Consider the following 17,090-nt stretch of genomic DNA (forward strand, 5'->3'; position numbering starts at 1 on the left):
CCTAAATGACAGAACCTTTCACTTTAAAGTGGTTACTTTATGTTATGTGAATTTCCCCTAAAAATGTATACTTTCCTATCAGTTTGAAATGATGGGACAGAAAGGAGAGGAAAGCAGGAAATGGCTATAAAAACTAACTTATAACCACACATATCTCAGTTTTCACTGTCAGAGCACAATAACGAGATGCAGAACGTTTACCTTTAGTAAGACACGTGCAGTTCTTAGTTCCAGCAGAATAGAACTGCAGAGGACACTACTTCCGTATCCCTAGAGTCCCTAGCACTGGACTGACCCTAGGAAGTTATTAAAAAGCACTCATTAAAAGCAACCTATGGGGTGACTGACTCCTCAGATGTTCAAAACTTATCTTTTGGTGGCTAATTAAAGACTGTTCATAGAGACAGAAGGTAAGATAGGTTTTCCAGGTGCTGGCAGGTGAGAAGAAAAACAAGAATTGTTTAATAATCAGAGTTTCGGTTTTACAAAATGAAAAGAGTTCTGGAGATAGATGGTGGAGATGATACAGAACAGTATGAATGGACTGCAGGCCACTGAACTACACACTTAAAAAATAGTTAAGATACTGAACTTTGTTTTGTGTATTTTACCACGATTTTTTTAAAGATCATTTTTTCCCAGGATCTTTTAAGCATATGAGTAAGATCAAATGGTGCATAAACGCTGAGTGCCACAGGCAATCCTGCAGGGGCTGGAGATGAACACAACAGAATTCTTGTCCTCATGGAGCTTACCTTCAGAGGGAGAGAAAAATAATATAAAATGTCACGTAGTGATGAGCACTATAGAAGACAAACGAAGATCAATAAAGAATAGGGACTGAGGGAGGGCAGGCCACGGGGAATAGGGTACCTATTACAGACAGGATAATCAAGAAGGTTCCCACGATGACCTGGCATTTGAGTAGAGAACTGAATGTAATGAGAAAGCCATGTGACTACCTGGGTAAAGAAAAATTTCGGGGAGGGATAAGACCAAATAGGAAGGCAGGACCATGCTTGGTGTGTTCAGAGAATAGTGAAGAGGCTGCTGTGGCTGGAACAGATGAGGGAGATAGAAGGTGGTAGGAGATAAAGTCAGAGCAGTTGCCAAAATCATAGTATGAATTTTTACATTTTCCTCTAAATGTGAAAGAAAACCACTGGAAAAATTGAAGCAGGGAAATAATTTTAAGAGGATCACTCTGATTGCTGTGTGGAGAAAAAAAAAAACAAAAACAAAAACTGTAGGAGCACACAGTGGAAGAAGAAAGATTAGGCAAGAGATGCAGCGGCTTGGACCATGGTGACAGCATGTAAAGGTGGTAAGTGGTCAGATTCTGGATCTGCACTGAGATAGAGCTGATAGAATTTGCTGATGCATGGGATGTGAACAAAGAGAGTCAAGGAAGACTTCAAGACTTTTGGTTGACTAGAGGTAGCTAGAAGTACTATTTCCTGAAATAAGTAAAACTGGGGAAAGGAGTTACAATGTATTTGGGACACTACTGGACATACAAATGAAGAGGTAGCATGGGAAAAAAAGGTATGCACATTTGGAGTTCAGAGAAGATTGAGACTTAAGATATAAATTTAGGAGTCAGCACTATGAAGACGATAAAAGCAATGAGACTTGTTGATATAACCTAGGAACTGACTAGAGAGAGAAGAAAAGAGGTCCAAGAATTGAGCTCTGGGATTCATCAATATTTAGAAGTGAGGGCAGACAAAGAAGATTTAGTAAAATAAACTACAGAGTGGCCAGTGAAACTGAAGAAAATCCAGGAAAGGGTGATATTCCAGAAGCCAACTGAAGGCTGAGGTTGTCGGTTCAATGCTGCCGAGGTGCAGGGGACGGAGAACAGACCACTGGATTTGGCACCATGGCAGTAATAGAAAACTTTGATAAGAGCAGTTTCAGCTGAGTAGCAGGAATGAAAACCCGATTAGAAAATCTGGTTGAGATAAGGATATGCTTTCAAGGAGCTTTTCTCTAGGGGGTAGAGGAAAAAATGTAGTAGCTAGACGAAAATATGAATGAAGGGAAAGTGAGAGGAATTACTTTTAACACAGAACCTGTGTGATGGCATGGTGTATGCTAACGGGAATTATCTAATATAAAAGGTAAAACGTGATTATTGAAGAGTAAGGGGAGGATAACTGTTCAGGGCTAAGTCTGTGAGACACAGAAGGGGATTTTGTACACAAATGGAAGGATTGGCCTTTTCCCATTATAAAAGGAAGAAAGGCAAAGTGTAGAGTTACACAGTGGTAGACTGACAGATTTGTTGGTGGAGAGATATGAAAGTTCTCTTCTAGCTGCTTCTATTTTCTCAGTAAAACAAGAAACAAGCTCAAAGCTGAGAATGAAAAGAGAGGAGTTGTGTTGGAAGTTGGAGCGGAGATGATATGATACAGTGGCTTTGGAAAATGGGGAGTGTACTGACTAGGGAAATATTACTGGGCTGCCAAGAACACTAAGAGCTCTCATGAATTTAAAATGAGACCATTCATTTTGAAAAATATTTGACAGTAATAAACATCAAAGTAATAACTATTATGAAAATAACAATTTTGCTAAAATTCTATTGCTACCATGTATTTTCTATATATCAGGCACCATACTAAGCCAGTTATATGTTTTATATAAACATATGTCTTCTTATTATCCTCATTTTACAGATCAAACTGAGGCTCAGTAAACAGTCCGGATTTTAATTTAGTTTTTTCTAATATCAGAAGCTTTCTTCCTGTTGACTGTATTGTACAGCCTCTAACAATATGTAAATCTTACACTGAATGTGGTTAAAATCTTTTAATGCCATAGGACCTTATATGTACCAATGTTCTTATAGCCCAACTGTTTGTTAGACTAAGTTCTATCAAGGAAGAATAATTTGCAACTATTTCTCCCTATATTTGCATTACAAAAGCTAATTCCTGGAACTTCCCTGGTGGTCCAGTGGCTAAGACTCCATGTTACCAATGCAGGGGGCCTGGGTTTTATCCCTGGTCAGGGAACTAGGTCCCATGTGCTGCAACTAAAGATCCCACGTGACACAATGAAGACTGAGGGTCCTGTAGGTAGCAACTAAGACCCAGCAGCCAATAAATACATTTTTTAAAAAAAATATTTTTTCTAAAAGCCAACGTTTTATCATGGATGTTCTAGTTGAAGCATGTCATTTGCTCCCTGCCCCTAATAACATGAAAGTGTCATTAGATGTCATAATAATATCAACATTTCACAACTCCTCTGTTTCACGGCAGGAAGCCAAGGTCAATTAACACTCACCTATCAACACCACTGACCAAAGAATTAGGCTTTACTGAGGAATGGAGGCAGGGTTGGGGTGGGGTGGGGGGTGGGGTGAGGGGGTGAGGACATAAGAGTTAAAACAAATAATATGCTAACTACCTTATCAGTTACAACCATATTATGGAGGGAAAGAGAGGAAATTATTATTTTAACAGCAGGTACCAGAGTCCCTCCTGGGGAGGTAACTGTCTGTTGAAGAATATATCTTGACAATATATCCTGTTTTCGCTGGGCAAGATGAGGTCTCGAGGCCTCATTAGGAAACGGACACCTAACCTTCTCTGCCTATGACACAGAATTAAGGGCCTACTCATCTCACACGCTAGTAACGTAATGCTCAAAATTATCCAAGCAAGGCTTCACCAATACGTGAACCATGAACTTTCAGATGTTCAAGCTGGTTTTAGAAAAGGCAGAGGAACCAGAGATCAAATTGCCAACATCCGCTGGATCATCGAAAAAGCAAGAGAGGTCCAGAAAAACATCTATTTCTGCTTTATTGACTATGCCAAAGCCTTTGACTGTGTGGATCACAATAAACTGCGGAAAATTCTTCAAGAGATGGGAATACCAGACCACCTGTCAGGAAGCAACAGTTAGAACTGGACATGGAACAACAGACTGGTTCCAAATAGGAAAAGGAGTATGTCAAGGCTGTATATTGTCACCCTGCTTATTTAACTTATATGCAGCGTACATCATGAGAAACGCTGGGCTGGAAGAAGCACAAGCTGAAATCAAGATTGCCGGGAGAAATATCAATAACCTCAGATATGCAGATGACACCACCCTTATGGCAGAAAGTGAAGAGGAACTCAAAAGCCTCTTGATGAAAGTTAAAGAGGAGAGTGAAAAAGTTGGCTTAAAGCTCAACATTCAGAAAACTAAGATCATGGCATCTGGTCTCATCACTTCATGGGAAATAGATGGGGAAACAGTGGAAACAATGTCAGACTTTATTTTTGGGGGCTCCAAAATCACTGCAGATGGTGACTGCAGCCATGAAATTAAAAGACGCTTACTCCTTGGAAGGAAAGTTATGACCAACCTATATAGCATATTCAAAAGCAGAGACATTACTTTGCCAACAAAGGTCCGTCTAGTCAAGGCTATGGTTTTTCCTGTGGTCATGTACGGATGTGAGAGTTGGACTGTAAAGAAAGCTGAGCACCGAAGAATTGATGCTTCTGAACTGTGGTGTTGGAGAAGACTCTTGAGAGTCCCTTGGACTGCAAGGAGATCCAGCCAGTCCATTCAAAAGGAGATCAGTCCTGGGTGTTCTTTGGAAGGACTGATGCTGAAGCTGAAACTCAAATACTTTGGCCACCTCATGTGAAGAGTTGACTCATTGGAAAAGACTCTGATGCTGGGAGGGATTGGGAGCAGGAGGAGAAGGGACGACAGAGGATGAGATGTCTGGATGGCATCACCGACTCAATGGACATGAATTTGAGCGAACTCTGGGAGTTGGTGATGGATAGGGAGGCCTGACATGCTGTAATTCATGCGGTCGCAAAGAGTTGGACACAACTGAGCGACTGAACTGAACTGAACTGATAGAACAGAAAAAAAAAAAAAAAGGATATCAGAGAAGAGAAGCTATGGTCCCAGTACAAGGAAAGAGGATAATATGGCAGGAGTCCACATCGACTAGTAACAAGCAAAGATGAAAGACTGGTAAAGTAACTGAAGGTCTTTTAAAAAGAATAGTTAACGTTCCATTTTAAATTATTTGCAATATTTTAAATGCAAACCCTTTCTACTCCATCAAATCAGAACAGTGTGCAACACATATGAATACCTTACGTAACTGCTGGGGGTTGCGGGCAGAGCAGTGGTGGGCGGGGTGGCGGGTGGAGGGGGCAATCAAAGCTAGGGGGCTGACTCCACACGTGGTCCGGCAAGGAGCAAGCGGTGAGAAACTGATGAACTGAGAATTAAACAAAAGCAGAAACTCAAAACTAAAAGCCATTGTAAGCCCTGGAAGTTCTCAGAAATCCTGAAAAAGAATTTTTGGTGTGGGATAAGGTTAGCTTGAGTCAATCATATCTAAATCTCAAAAGTCACATTAATATTTGGCATATAAAAATTTTTTTCAAAACACTTTTTAAATTGATCTCTTCTATCATTTTGAAGCTTTTTAAATTCATACTATAAAGTATAAAGAAACTCTTTACAGTATTTAAACTATATTAAATTTTTTTCAATTTTAAAAAACTAGAAAAATACAAAAAGATTGATTTTCCCATAATCCCACCATTATGTATACTCATACACAAATTAAAAAGTAAAAAAAACCTTTCTACACCTCCTATTTTACTTCCTCAGAGGTAACCACTGTTACATGTATCAGTTTTATTCATTTCAGACTTTTTAATATAATTTTACAGTATGTATTTTTCTTTTTCCCTTTCTAGAAAGCAAGTTGTACTAGACACGTTGTACTGTAACTTGCTTCATTCACTTAACATACTGTGAACACTATCTTTCCAAGTAAAAACATATCAACCTACTTTATTTTGTTAAATGATTACATAGTATTTCATTACATGAATTTACCACAGTTTGTCTAGTTCTCCATTGTCAGGCATTTATGCTTTTTGCCAAATGTTTGTTACTATAAATAACACACTATACTGAACTTTATAAGAAAGATTCCTAGGAGTAGAGTTTCTAAGTCAAAGCATATGAGGACTTTAGTTATTTACAGACCATGCCAAACTGCCCTCCAAAAGGCTCTACAAATTTACATTCCAATTATCAAACAGTGTATCCTACATCTTTGTCAAACCTGGATATTATCAATAGTTCAAGTTTTGTCAATCAGATTGAAAAATAAATGTTTTTGGTTGATTTAGTACTTGCATTTCTCTCATTACTGATTTTGCTGAATTGGTTCAACATCCTTCTATACACTTACTGGTCAATTGTATCTCTTCAACTGAATTACACATTAATATAACTTTATTTCTTTTTATTGGATTGCATTCTTCTAGTTGTAGAAGCTTTTATGTATTATGAATACAATGTTCTATATTTCGTGTTGTAAATATTTTCTCAAAGTCCATAAAACAGAGACTTCTGGTTGTCTCCTAATATTTATTCTTCTTTTAAAAAGGCAAATAACCCCCAGCTAAAGATCATATTTCCAAGCTCCCCTGCAGCCTGTTCAACCAGGTGACCAAGTTCTAGTCAAACTGATGTGGTGTAGCCATGATTATGCTCATAAAAGAAAGGGATGTTTATAGCAATCTGCTGGCTGATGAGGGCAAAGTGATGAGCCGTCTTTAACCGTGTAACACCTGAGGGCCAGCAGAGAAGTGAAGCTGCCACAGCACCTCTGGACAGCTTACTCTCAGACTGTAACATGAGCAAGAAAATCAACTTCTAAATTGTTTAAGACACTGGTATTTTGCTTTTTACAGTAGCCTAATTCATACGTGGACTAATATGGAATTTGGAATCTACAGTGAGGTGCTGCTTGTAATTCAAATAAAAATATGTGATTCTAGCTCAGCAGTCAGAAGGCAGGTGGTTGAGACACAGTGGGCTAGAATGTTGGTGATCTCTGTAATCCACATCAAAACACTTGGTAAAATCATTGCCTGTGACACCCTGGAAAGCAGACCACATGCCAATGGGTATGTAACCAGAAGGGGAAAGGCTGAAAACATTCACAATGTGTTGGCTGTTTCCTGACACATTCAGCAAAGCCCAAAAAGATAAACTCTAGCTAGAGGTAGCTGGCATGCAAGTAGAGACGCAAGAAAATATTCCTCTGCCTGTGGTTGGTCACCAACTGACTAGCGTTCAGTAATGTGAGGTTTGCTGTAATATCCCAACTTGAAACAGTAGTAAGAGGTACCTCTAAGCTTTTCTCAAGTACTTCTGACTATGACGAAAATCAGATTAAGAGTCTTATCTTAAAAAAAAAGTGTTATCTTTCCAATCAAACCCATCTTTTCAGATATCTCAATATAAAGTGCCATTAGGTTGAGGGAAGAGGATGGGCAAAGTGCAAACAGTAAATCAAATACCAGACTTTTCAGGCTTAAAAACTACCTAGATGAGAAGTCTAACACACACTTGGAACGACCAAAGAGAAACAAAAGTCTTCCAAGTTCTTTCGAAAGAATTAAAATGCCAGAGGTATAAAAAGCCTGGCCTGTTAAAATGTGTGATTGTTCAGCCTCTGAAGTAATCCTCAGACCCTTTAGGTCCACTCTAGCAGAAGCAGGCAACAAAAACTGGATTGCTTCAAAAACATGCATATTCCCCAGCACCACTGCAACATAATGATTTGTGTGTATCAATAATGTGTTCCTTTTGATTGCTGAAAAGTACTCGATAGCATGGATATACTATAATCTATCTGTTCACTTTTTAATGGACATCTGCAGTAGTTTCTAGGGCTCTCTGTGTATGTGCGCTTAGTTGCTCAGTCCTGTCTGACTCTGCAACTCTATGGACTGGAGTCCGCCAGGCTCCTCTGTCCATGGAATTCTCCAGGCAAGAATAGTGCAGTGGGTTGCCATTCCCTTCTCCAGGGGATCCCTGGGTTGTAATATTTGACTGCACCTGGTCTTAGTTGCTGCAAAATGGATCTTCAGTTTTCACTGCGGCATGCTGGATCTTTAGGTGTGGCATTCAAACTCTTAGTTGTGGTATATGAGATCTAGTTCCTTGACCAGGGATCAAACCTGGGCCCCCTGCAGTAGGAGCTTGGAGTCTTAGTCATTAGACACCAAGGAAGTCTCTCTCATTGGAGTTTTAATCTGACTTCCCTGATGATTAAACATCTATTCATGTGCTTACTGGTCATCTGTATATCTTCTTTTGAAGAATGTCTCCTCCTGTTGTCGCCTCACCTTAAGAGTTCTTTTCACATTCGAGATACTATCTTTGTTTTGATATATGTGTTGTCAATATTTTCTGCTAGTTTTTGGCCTGCCTTTTCATTTTCTGAAAGATATCTTTCAAAGAGCAAAAGTTTTAAATTTTGATGAAATCCAATTTACCAATTTTTTCTTTATTGACCATATATTTTGTGTCCTAAGAAATTTTTGCCCAAAGCAAAGTTTGTCTTTCTTTTTTCCCAAGATGTTTTATAGCTGTAGGTTTTAAATTTAGGTCTGTAAAGCATGTTTCTTTATTCTTTTTTTTTTAAGTTAGTTAATTTTTGTGTGAGGTGTGAGGTATGCGTCAACGTTAATTTTGTTGGAAACACTTTCCTTTCCCCATTGCACTGCCTTAGCACCTTTGTTGAAACTCAATTGACCACATAGGTGTGGATCTATTTCTGGACTTCCTATTTTGTTTCATTCATCTGATTGCCTCCCTTTTCACCAATACCAAACTATTTTGATTATTATTGCTTTATGGCAAGTCTTCAGTTCAGTTCAGTTCAATCACTCAGTTGTGTCTGACTCTTTGCAACCCCATGGACTGCAACACACCAGGTTTCCCCGTCCATCCCCAACTCCCAGAGCTTGCTCAAACTCATGTCTATTGAGTCAGAGATGTCATCCAACCGTCTCATCCTCTATTGTCCCCTTGTCCTCCTGCCTTCAATCCTTCCCAGCATCAGGGTCTTTTCTAATGAGTCAGTTCTTCACATCAGGTGGCCAAAGTATTGGAGTTTCAGCTTCAACATCAGTCCTTCCAATGAATACCCAGGACCGATCTCCTTTAGGATTGACTGGTTGGACCTCCTTGCAGTCCAAGGGTCTCTCAAGAGTCTTCTCCAACTCCACAGTTCAAAAGCATCAATTCTTTGGCACTCAGCTTTATAGTCCAACTCTCACATCCATACATGACTACTGGAAAAACCATAGCTTTGACTAGATGGACCTTTGTCGGCAAAGTAATGTCTCTGCTTTTTAACATGCTGTCTAGGTTGGCCATAGCTTTTCTTCCAAGGAGTAAGCGTCTTTTAATTTCATGGCTGCAGTCAAAACCTGCAGTGATTTTGAAGCCCAAAAGAATAAAGTCTCTCGCTGTTTCCCCATCTACTTGCCATGAAATGATGGGACCAGATGCCATGATCTTAGTTTTCTGAACGTTAAGTTTTAAGTCCATGTTTTCACTCTCCTCTTTCACTTTCATCAAGAGGCTCTTTAGTTCTTCTTCTCTTTCTGCCATAAATGTGCTGTCATTTGCGTATCTGAGGTTATTGTTATTTCTTCCGGCAATCTTGATTCCAGCTTGTGCTTTCATCCAGCCAGGCATCTCGCATGATGTATTCTGCATATAAGTTAAATAATCAGGGTGACAATATACAGCCTAGATGTACTATCTGGAACCTGTCTGTTGTTCTGTGTCCGGTTCTAACTGTTGCTTCTTGACCTGCATACAGATTTCTCATGAGGCAGGTAAGGTGGGCTGATATTCCCATCTCTTTTAAGAATTTTCCACAGTTTGATGCGATCCACACAGTCAAAGGCTTTGGCGTAGTCAATAAAGCAGAAGTAGATGTTTTTCTGGAACTCTCTTGCTTTTTTGATCATCCTAATGATTCAGGATGGTAAGTCTGGTAAAGCCTCCTCCAACTTTTTATTTTTAAAACTTGCTTTGGTTAATCTGTGTCCTTAGAATTTTCTTTTAAATTTTAGAATCAGCTTGTCATTAAAGAAAAAGTGTCTACTAGAATTCTGATTAGGATTGCATTGAGTTTACAGATCAATTTGGGGAGAACTGTCACTTTAACAACACTGGCTGTTCTTAAATTCATGAACATGGCACATCTTTGTATTTCTTTAATTAATTTTTATTAATTCCTTTCAGCAAAATTTGTAGCTTTCAGTGTCGAGGTCTTAGACATCTTTTGTTCAGTATATACCTAGGTATCTTTTGATTTTGGTCCTATTGTAACTGTTTGATTTTTTAAAATTTCATTTTCCAGTTGTGTGCTAATTTATAAAGAAGGAATTGTGTCTGCATATTAACTATATGGCCTGCTAAGTAAGACATAACCTTGCTAATTCATTTATTTGTTCTAGTAGTTTTGCTACATTCCTCAGATTTTTAACATAAGTAACCATATCATCTGCAAATACGGTTTCACTTCTCCCTTTCCCATCTATACATCTTTTACTTCTTTTTATTGCCTATTGCAATGGCTAGGTCCATGGGTACAATATTGAATACAAGTCATAAAAGTGGGCATCCTTGCCTTGTCCCCAATCTCAGGGGTAAACAGCTTAGTCTTTCACTATTGATCATGATCCTTTCTATACAGATTTTATAGATGTTTCTCTATCGGTTTGAAAAAGTTTCCACTATCCCTATGTTGTTGAGAGATTTTTATTACTAAAGTGTGCTGAAGTCTGTCAAGTGTGTTCCTTGCATCTACTGAAACTGTCATAGTTTTTCTCCTTTATTCTGTTAATATGATGAATAACATCATTTAACATTTGAAATACAATCAAGTCTTGCATTCTTGAGACAAATTCTATTTGGTTTGTCCATCATTATTTTTACACATTGTTGGAGTCAATTTACTAATAATATTTTGTTAATTATTTTTGCACATATATTCATGCAGATTATTAGTCTGTAATTTCCTTTCTTCTTGTGAGGAAAATATTTGATAACCAACTTCTTTAAAAGAAAGATGTAGGGCTATTCATCGGGTCTTCTTGTGTGAATTCTGTCAAGTTGTATTTTTTAAGAAACGTGTCTATTCCATTTATGTAGCTGTGTTCATTGACATAAGGCTGTCCGTGGTATTCTCTTATTATCATTTTACCATTCATAGATTCTGAGGTATTAGTCTCTTTTTCATTCTTAATAGTTATGATTTGTGTTCTGTTTGTAATCTCAGGGGATCAGTCTAGCTAAGAGTTTGTCAAAATTTTCGATCTTTTCAAAGAGCTAGTTTTACATTTGTTAGTCTTCTCAATTGTCTGTCTTCTATATCACTGACTTCTACTTTTAATTTATTTATTTTTGGCTGTGTTGTGTGGCTTGTGGGATCTTAGTTCTAGGGATCCTGGACTAGGGATAGAACCCACACCCTTGGAGTGTCCTTTGGAAAGTCCAAAGTTCTGAGTACTAACCACTGGACCACCAGGGAATTCCCTCTGCTTTTATTTTTAACATTTACTTTGGGTTTATTTTCCTCTTCTTTTTCTAGTTTCATATGGTAAAACCTCAGGTCATTGATTTTAGGTCTTACTTATTTTCTATTAGCCTTTAAAGCTGTATGTTTCATTCTAACACTGCTTTAGCTGCATCCCACAAACTCGGATATTGTATTTTGATTGTCACTCAATTAAAAATATTTTCTAATTTTTCTTGTGATTTTGTCTTTGACTCACAAATTATTTAGAAGTATGCTACTTTATTTCCAGATATTTGATCTTTTCCTAATTTGTTATTAATTTCTAATTTAATCTGTTATATTCAGAAAATACACTTTGTATGACTTCAATTCTTTTCAATGTATTGAGACTTGTCTTATGGCCCAGTGAATGACCTATCTGGTAAATGTACCGTATGCACTTGAGAACAATGTATATACTCTGCAAGCACTGGACGCTCAGTGTCCAAACATGCCAATTAGATCAAGGTGGTTACCTTGTTCATATCCTCTTTGTCTTTAACTGATATTTTGTCTGGTTATTCTATCAACTGCTCATATAAAAGTATTAAAATATCCTAGTACATTGAGGAATTGTCTGTTTCTCTCTTTAAATTTTGTTATTTTGTTTCATGTATTTTGAAGCTCCATTATTACACAAAACACATTTATAATTGGTGTGTTGCTGTTTTTCAGTCACTTAGTCAAATCCGACTCTTTGTGACCCCATGGACTGCAGCACACCAGGCTTCTCTGTCCTTCACTATCTCCCAGAGTCTGTTCAAACCCATGTCCATTGAGTCGATGATGCCATCCAACCATCTCATCCTCTGTCATCCCCTTGTCCTCATGCCTTCAATCTTTCCCAGCAGCAGGGTCTTTTCCACTGAGTTGGCTCTTTGCATCAAAGTGTAGGAGTAAGGAGCATCAGTCCTTCCAGGGAATATTCAGGGTTCATTTCCTTTAGGATCAACTGGTTTGATCTCCTTGCAGTCCAAGGGACTCTCAAGAGTCTTCTCCGGCACCACAGTTCAAAAATATCAATTCTTCGACAATCAGCCTTCTTTATAGTCCAACGCTCACATCTGTATATGACTACTGGAAAAACTATAGTTCTGACAATATGGACATTTGCCGGCAAAGTGATGCTTCTGCTTTTTAATATACTATCTAGTTTGTCACAGCTTTTCTTCCAAGGAGCAAGCGTCTTTTAATTTCATGGCTGCAGTCACTGTCCATAGTGATTTTGGAGCCCAAGAAAAGTCTGTCACTGTTTCCATTTTTCCCCATCTATTTGACATGAAGTGATGGGACCAGATGCCATGATCTTAGTTTTTTGAATGTTGAGATTTAAGCCAGCTTTTTCACTCTCCTCTTTCACCTTCATCAAGAGGCTCTTTATTTCCTCTTCACTTTCTGCTATTAGGAATCATCTGCATATCTAAGGTTACTGATATTTCTCCCAGCAATCGTAATTATAGCTTGGGATGCATCCACGGTGGCATTTCACATGATGCACTCTGCATGTAAGTTAAAAACGCAGGGTGACAATATACAGCCTTGATTTACTCCGTTTCCAATTTGGAACCAATCCATTGTTCCAAGTCCAGTTCTAACTACTGCTTCTTGACCTGCATACAGGTTTCTCAGGAGGCAGGTAAGGTGGTCTGATATTCCCATCTCTTTAAGTATTTTCCACAGTTGGTTGTGATCCACACAGTTGAAGGCTTTAGCATAGTCAATGAAGCAGATGTTTTTCTGGAATTCCCTTACTTTTTCTACGATCCAGCCGATGTTGGCAATTTGATCTCTGGTTCCTCTGCCTTTTCTAAATCCAGCTTGAACATCTGGAAGTTCTTGGTTCATGTACTGTTGAAGCCTTGGCTTGAAGGATTTGGAGCATTACCTTGGTAGCATGTGAAATGAACGCAAGTATGTGGTAGTTTGAACATTCTTTGTCCTACCTCCCTGATAAACTGTTCATCATTATGAAGTGGCCCTTGGCTTGAAGGATTTGGAGCATTACCTTGCTCGCATGTGAAATGAGCACAAGTATGTGATAGTTCAAACATTCTTTGTCCTACCTCCCTGATAAACTGTTCATCATTATGAAGTGGCCCTCTTTTGAACACTCTAGGTCTTAAGGTCTGTTTTATCTGATATTTAAGAATAATCATACCAGCCACCTCATACTTTCTGTTTGCATGTTCTTTTTCTATCCACTTACTTTCAATACATGTCTCCTGTAGTCAGCCTACAGTAGAAGTTTCCCCTTTAATCTACTCTAGCAATCTCTGCCTTTGACATCAAAGACCATTTATGTATATAATAGTTGTACTGGTTGAATTTGGGTCAACCACTTTATTACTTGTTTTCTCTTTTCCTTATTTTTCATTTCTTTCTTCCTCCTTTCCTGCCTTTTTTTTTTTTTTTTTGGATTGTTTCTATTATGTTGGTGATTATCCTGGAAACTACAATATGTCTCCTTGTTTTCTTCTTACTGAAGAACACCCTGCAGAACTTTCTTTAATGTTTATCTGCTGTGGTGCATGCTCTTGATTTTGTGTTTATCTGAAAATGTCTTCATTTTTGCCTTCATCATTGAAGAATCTTTTTGCTGGGTAGAGATTTCCAGGACTCCAGATTTCTTTTAGTATATTTAAAATATGACTCTACTCCTTCTGGCTTCCATTGCTGTTGTTCAGAAATAAGCTGTTAGTCTAACTCAGGGCTTGGCAAATTACAACCTCTAGGTCAAACTGGGCCCAGCATCTGTTTTTTGTAAACAAAGTTTTACTGAAATATAGCCACAACCATTCACTTATGTATTATTTATGACTGCTTTAGTGCTACAACAGCAGAACTGAATAGTTAAACAGAGATCATATGGTACTGGCATAAACACAGAAAAACAGACCAATGGACTGGAATAGAGGCCTGAGATAAATCCTCATACATATGGTCAATCACCTTGAACAAGGATGCCAAAAACACTCAATGGGGAAAGGTCTCTGCAACAAATGTGCTGGGAAAACTGGATGTCCATATGCAAGAGAACCAAGGTGGAACCTTATCTTACATCATCTACAAATATTAACTCAAAATGGATTAAAGACCTAAATATGAGACCTAAAACTATAAAACATCTGAAGGAAAACACAGTGGAAAAACTGTATCATACTGGGCTTGGCAATGGTTTCTTGGATACGATACCAAAAACACAGGCAACAAAAGCAAAATTAGACACACGGGAGAATGTCAAACTTACAAACTTCTGTGCATCAAAGGACACAGTCAACAGAAGGACTGTGAGCAGAATATTAGCTAAATTAATGTGATCTTGAACAAGTTCCCTATCCTCTTCAAGCTTAAGTGTCCTGATCTTTAAGTAGATGACAATACCACTTTCATCAAGTTTGTAGTATGACATAAAAATGAGCATGCAGTGAATATTCACTACTGTCCTTTTCGAAATTGCCTTTAAAGTCCATGCCATTGTTTTGAACATCTTCAGTGGTAAGAAATCTTAAACTCTGATTACAGATTGGATCATATACCCAACTAAAAGCAACTGTACAAGTTAAGTTTACCAAATAAGACAAGTGGTCCAGATAGTTTTTGGTCAGTAGGGAAAGAGCAAATAAGCCAAGATGGTGGTGGTCATGCTCTCTCTCCTCACGCTCTCTCTCACCCCACGTTTCATGAATAATGATTATGTAACAACTGAGATCATTTATGGGGCTTCTCTTGTGGCTCAGCCTGCAATGCGGGAGACCTGGGTTCAGTCCCTGGGTTGAGAAAATCCCCTGGAGAAGGGAAAGGCTATCCACTCCAGTATTCTGGCCTGGAGAATTCCGTGGACTGTACAGTCCATGGGGTCGCAAAGAGTTGGATAGCACCGAGCATGTGTATCATGAGGTACTTGCTTGGCCATGGACTACTTTTGTTCTGTAAGCATATGTAAGTTCCACCTGGAAAGCCCTTGAGGGAGGTTATGTTATGTCTGCTGCTATGGCTGCTGTACCAGCCAGGAGAGAAGAAATAGCTGCAGTTCCTACAGCTCCTTCAGTTTTCTTCCAACCTCTTAGCTCACACCTTGCCTACCCTGCATTCAGCATAGAGTATGAACAGGGAGACATGGTCTAAATGGCACTTTGCAGAAAGAACCCTGTGAGTCTAAACAATACCTCGATCATATTACTATTAGCTTACTTTTGGGGAAAATTCTCCAGAAGTTCCCAAGATTCTTCCGATTTTTATAGGTTAAAATGACTGTTTGACCGGATTGCTTAATTCACTGAATTGCACACCTCTGACGTGCATATAATTTAATAATATTCACATTGTCTACTGAAGAATTTGATGACTTGGTTTTGGATCATGTAAGAAACATGTTTTGTTAGATGTCACTATTTTCTTAAAAAAGATTCTGACCTCCAATTACAATAAATAAATTTATATTAAAAAAAAAAAGATTCTGTCTATACCTCTAGAAAGAGTAACACCAACTGTACTAAAACAATCACCAACTCTGGGCTCCTACAAACCACAAGAAAAATCCCACTGATAGAGAGTCATACTTTATAATATGCTCAGGGTAATATCTTTAATGTCCATCTAATTTTTTCTTGCCACAATTTAAGAACATGCCCTTTTGTACTATACTTTGCTAATAAAAGAACAAGTACTTCTGTAATTACAGTCTTTGGCATCTGAAGCAGTTATTAAATTGTCTTTCATCCTTGCATTCTCCTAGTTAAGTAATCCAAATTCTTTTGCTTTTACTTACTATGTTCTCTTTTCAAAAGCTCATATTTTTACATGCAATACTGAAATATAATTTGTACTTTACAGGGATGATTAAGAAAAAACAGTTAAAATTACAGTTATATTAAACAGCAATGTGATAAGTATAATTATGAATAATAAATGAAGAGCATTCAGAAATTAATTCCACACTATGATTCTACTGTGAGCATTCCAGAGCACAACAATCCTTACCAGGGGACTTTCCTTGCTGTGAGTTGCTTCTTCGCTCTCTGTATCTCGCTGGAGTGGATAAACTCATGTCTTTACTAGGCTTGCTAGCAGGCCCCATTTCTGAAATAAGGAATCCCATTTGTTCTGAAGGCAAGATATTCTCAGGTGGACTGGTCTGGCATTTTATACTGGCATCCATCTAAAATATTAAAACCACTCATTATTCCAAATTTTCCCCAAACAGCTACTAAAAGTTAAGACACTTTATCAGAGGAGTTGTATTATAGAATAATGATCCAACAAACATGATCTTTTTAATATTTATGAATGATACTATCCAATTTTGCTAAGCTAATCTGAATCTTTGGTAGTAAGACATATATTTCCCCATACAGAAACCACTGAAATGCCTATGGAGCTAAAATATTTACTTATGACCAGAGGAAGATTCACCATGAAGTTTCATTTTTTTAATAAAATTCACACACACAATTTATAACTAGTTAATATCACTATCTTTTCCCATTCTAACATCTCTTCCATCAGATTTCCTCTCTTGGTGATACTGGAATGGCCCTAGGTATGATCCTGTTGGATGATGTCAGAGGGGCTGTGAATACTTTATTCTACTAATTTTGTTTTGTCTTAATAAAGCTTTCAAAATTCAAAATCTAGATCTGTCTTGCTTATGATACATAGATTTCTTTCTTGG

At 38.0% G+C, this 17,090-nt stretch overlaps 1 protein-coding gene across 1 annotated transcript in view; it reads right to left on the bottom strand.

Annotated features, from left to right (window-relative positions):
- The window catches only part of HSF5 (heat shock transcription factor 5), a 52,707-nt gene that overhangs the window by 12,485 nt on the left and 23,132 nt on the right, over positions 1 to 17,090 (bottom strand). The window contains exon 5 of the mRNA XM_019982554.2: positions 16,400 to 16,577. Coding sequence (XP_019838113.2) covers positions 16,400 to 16,577 — 178 coding nt within the window. The remainder of the gene's footprint in view (positions 1 to 16,399; positions 16,578 to 17,090) is intronic.

Source organism: Bos indicus, chromosome 19 (assembly GCF_029378745.1).
Source record: "Bos indicus isolate NIAB-ARS_2022 breed Sahiwal x Tharparkar chromosome 19, NIAB-ARS_B.indTharparkar_mat_pri_1.0, whole genome shotgun sequence".
In the NCBI taxonomy this organism is placed as follows: Eukaryota; Metazoa; Chordata; class Mammalia; order Artiodactyla; family Bovidae; genus Bos; species Bos indicus.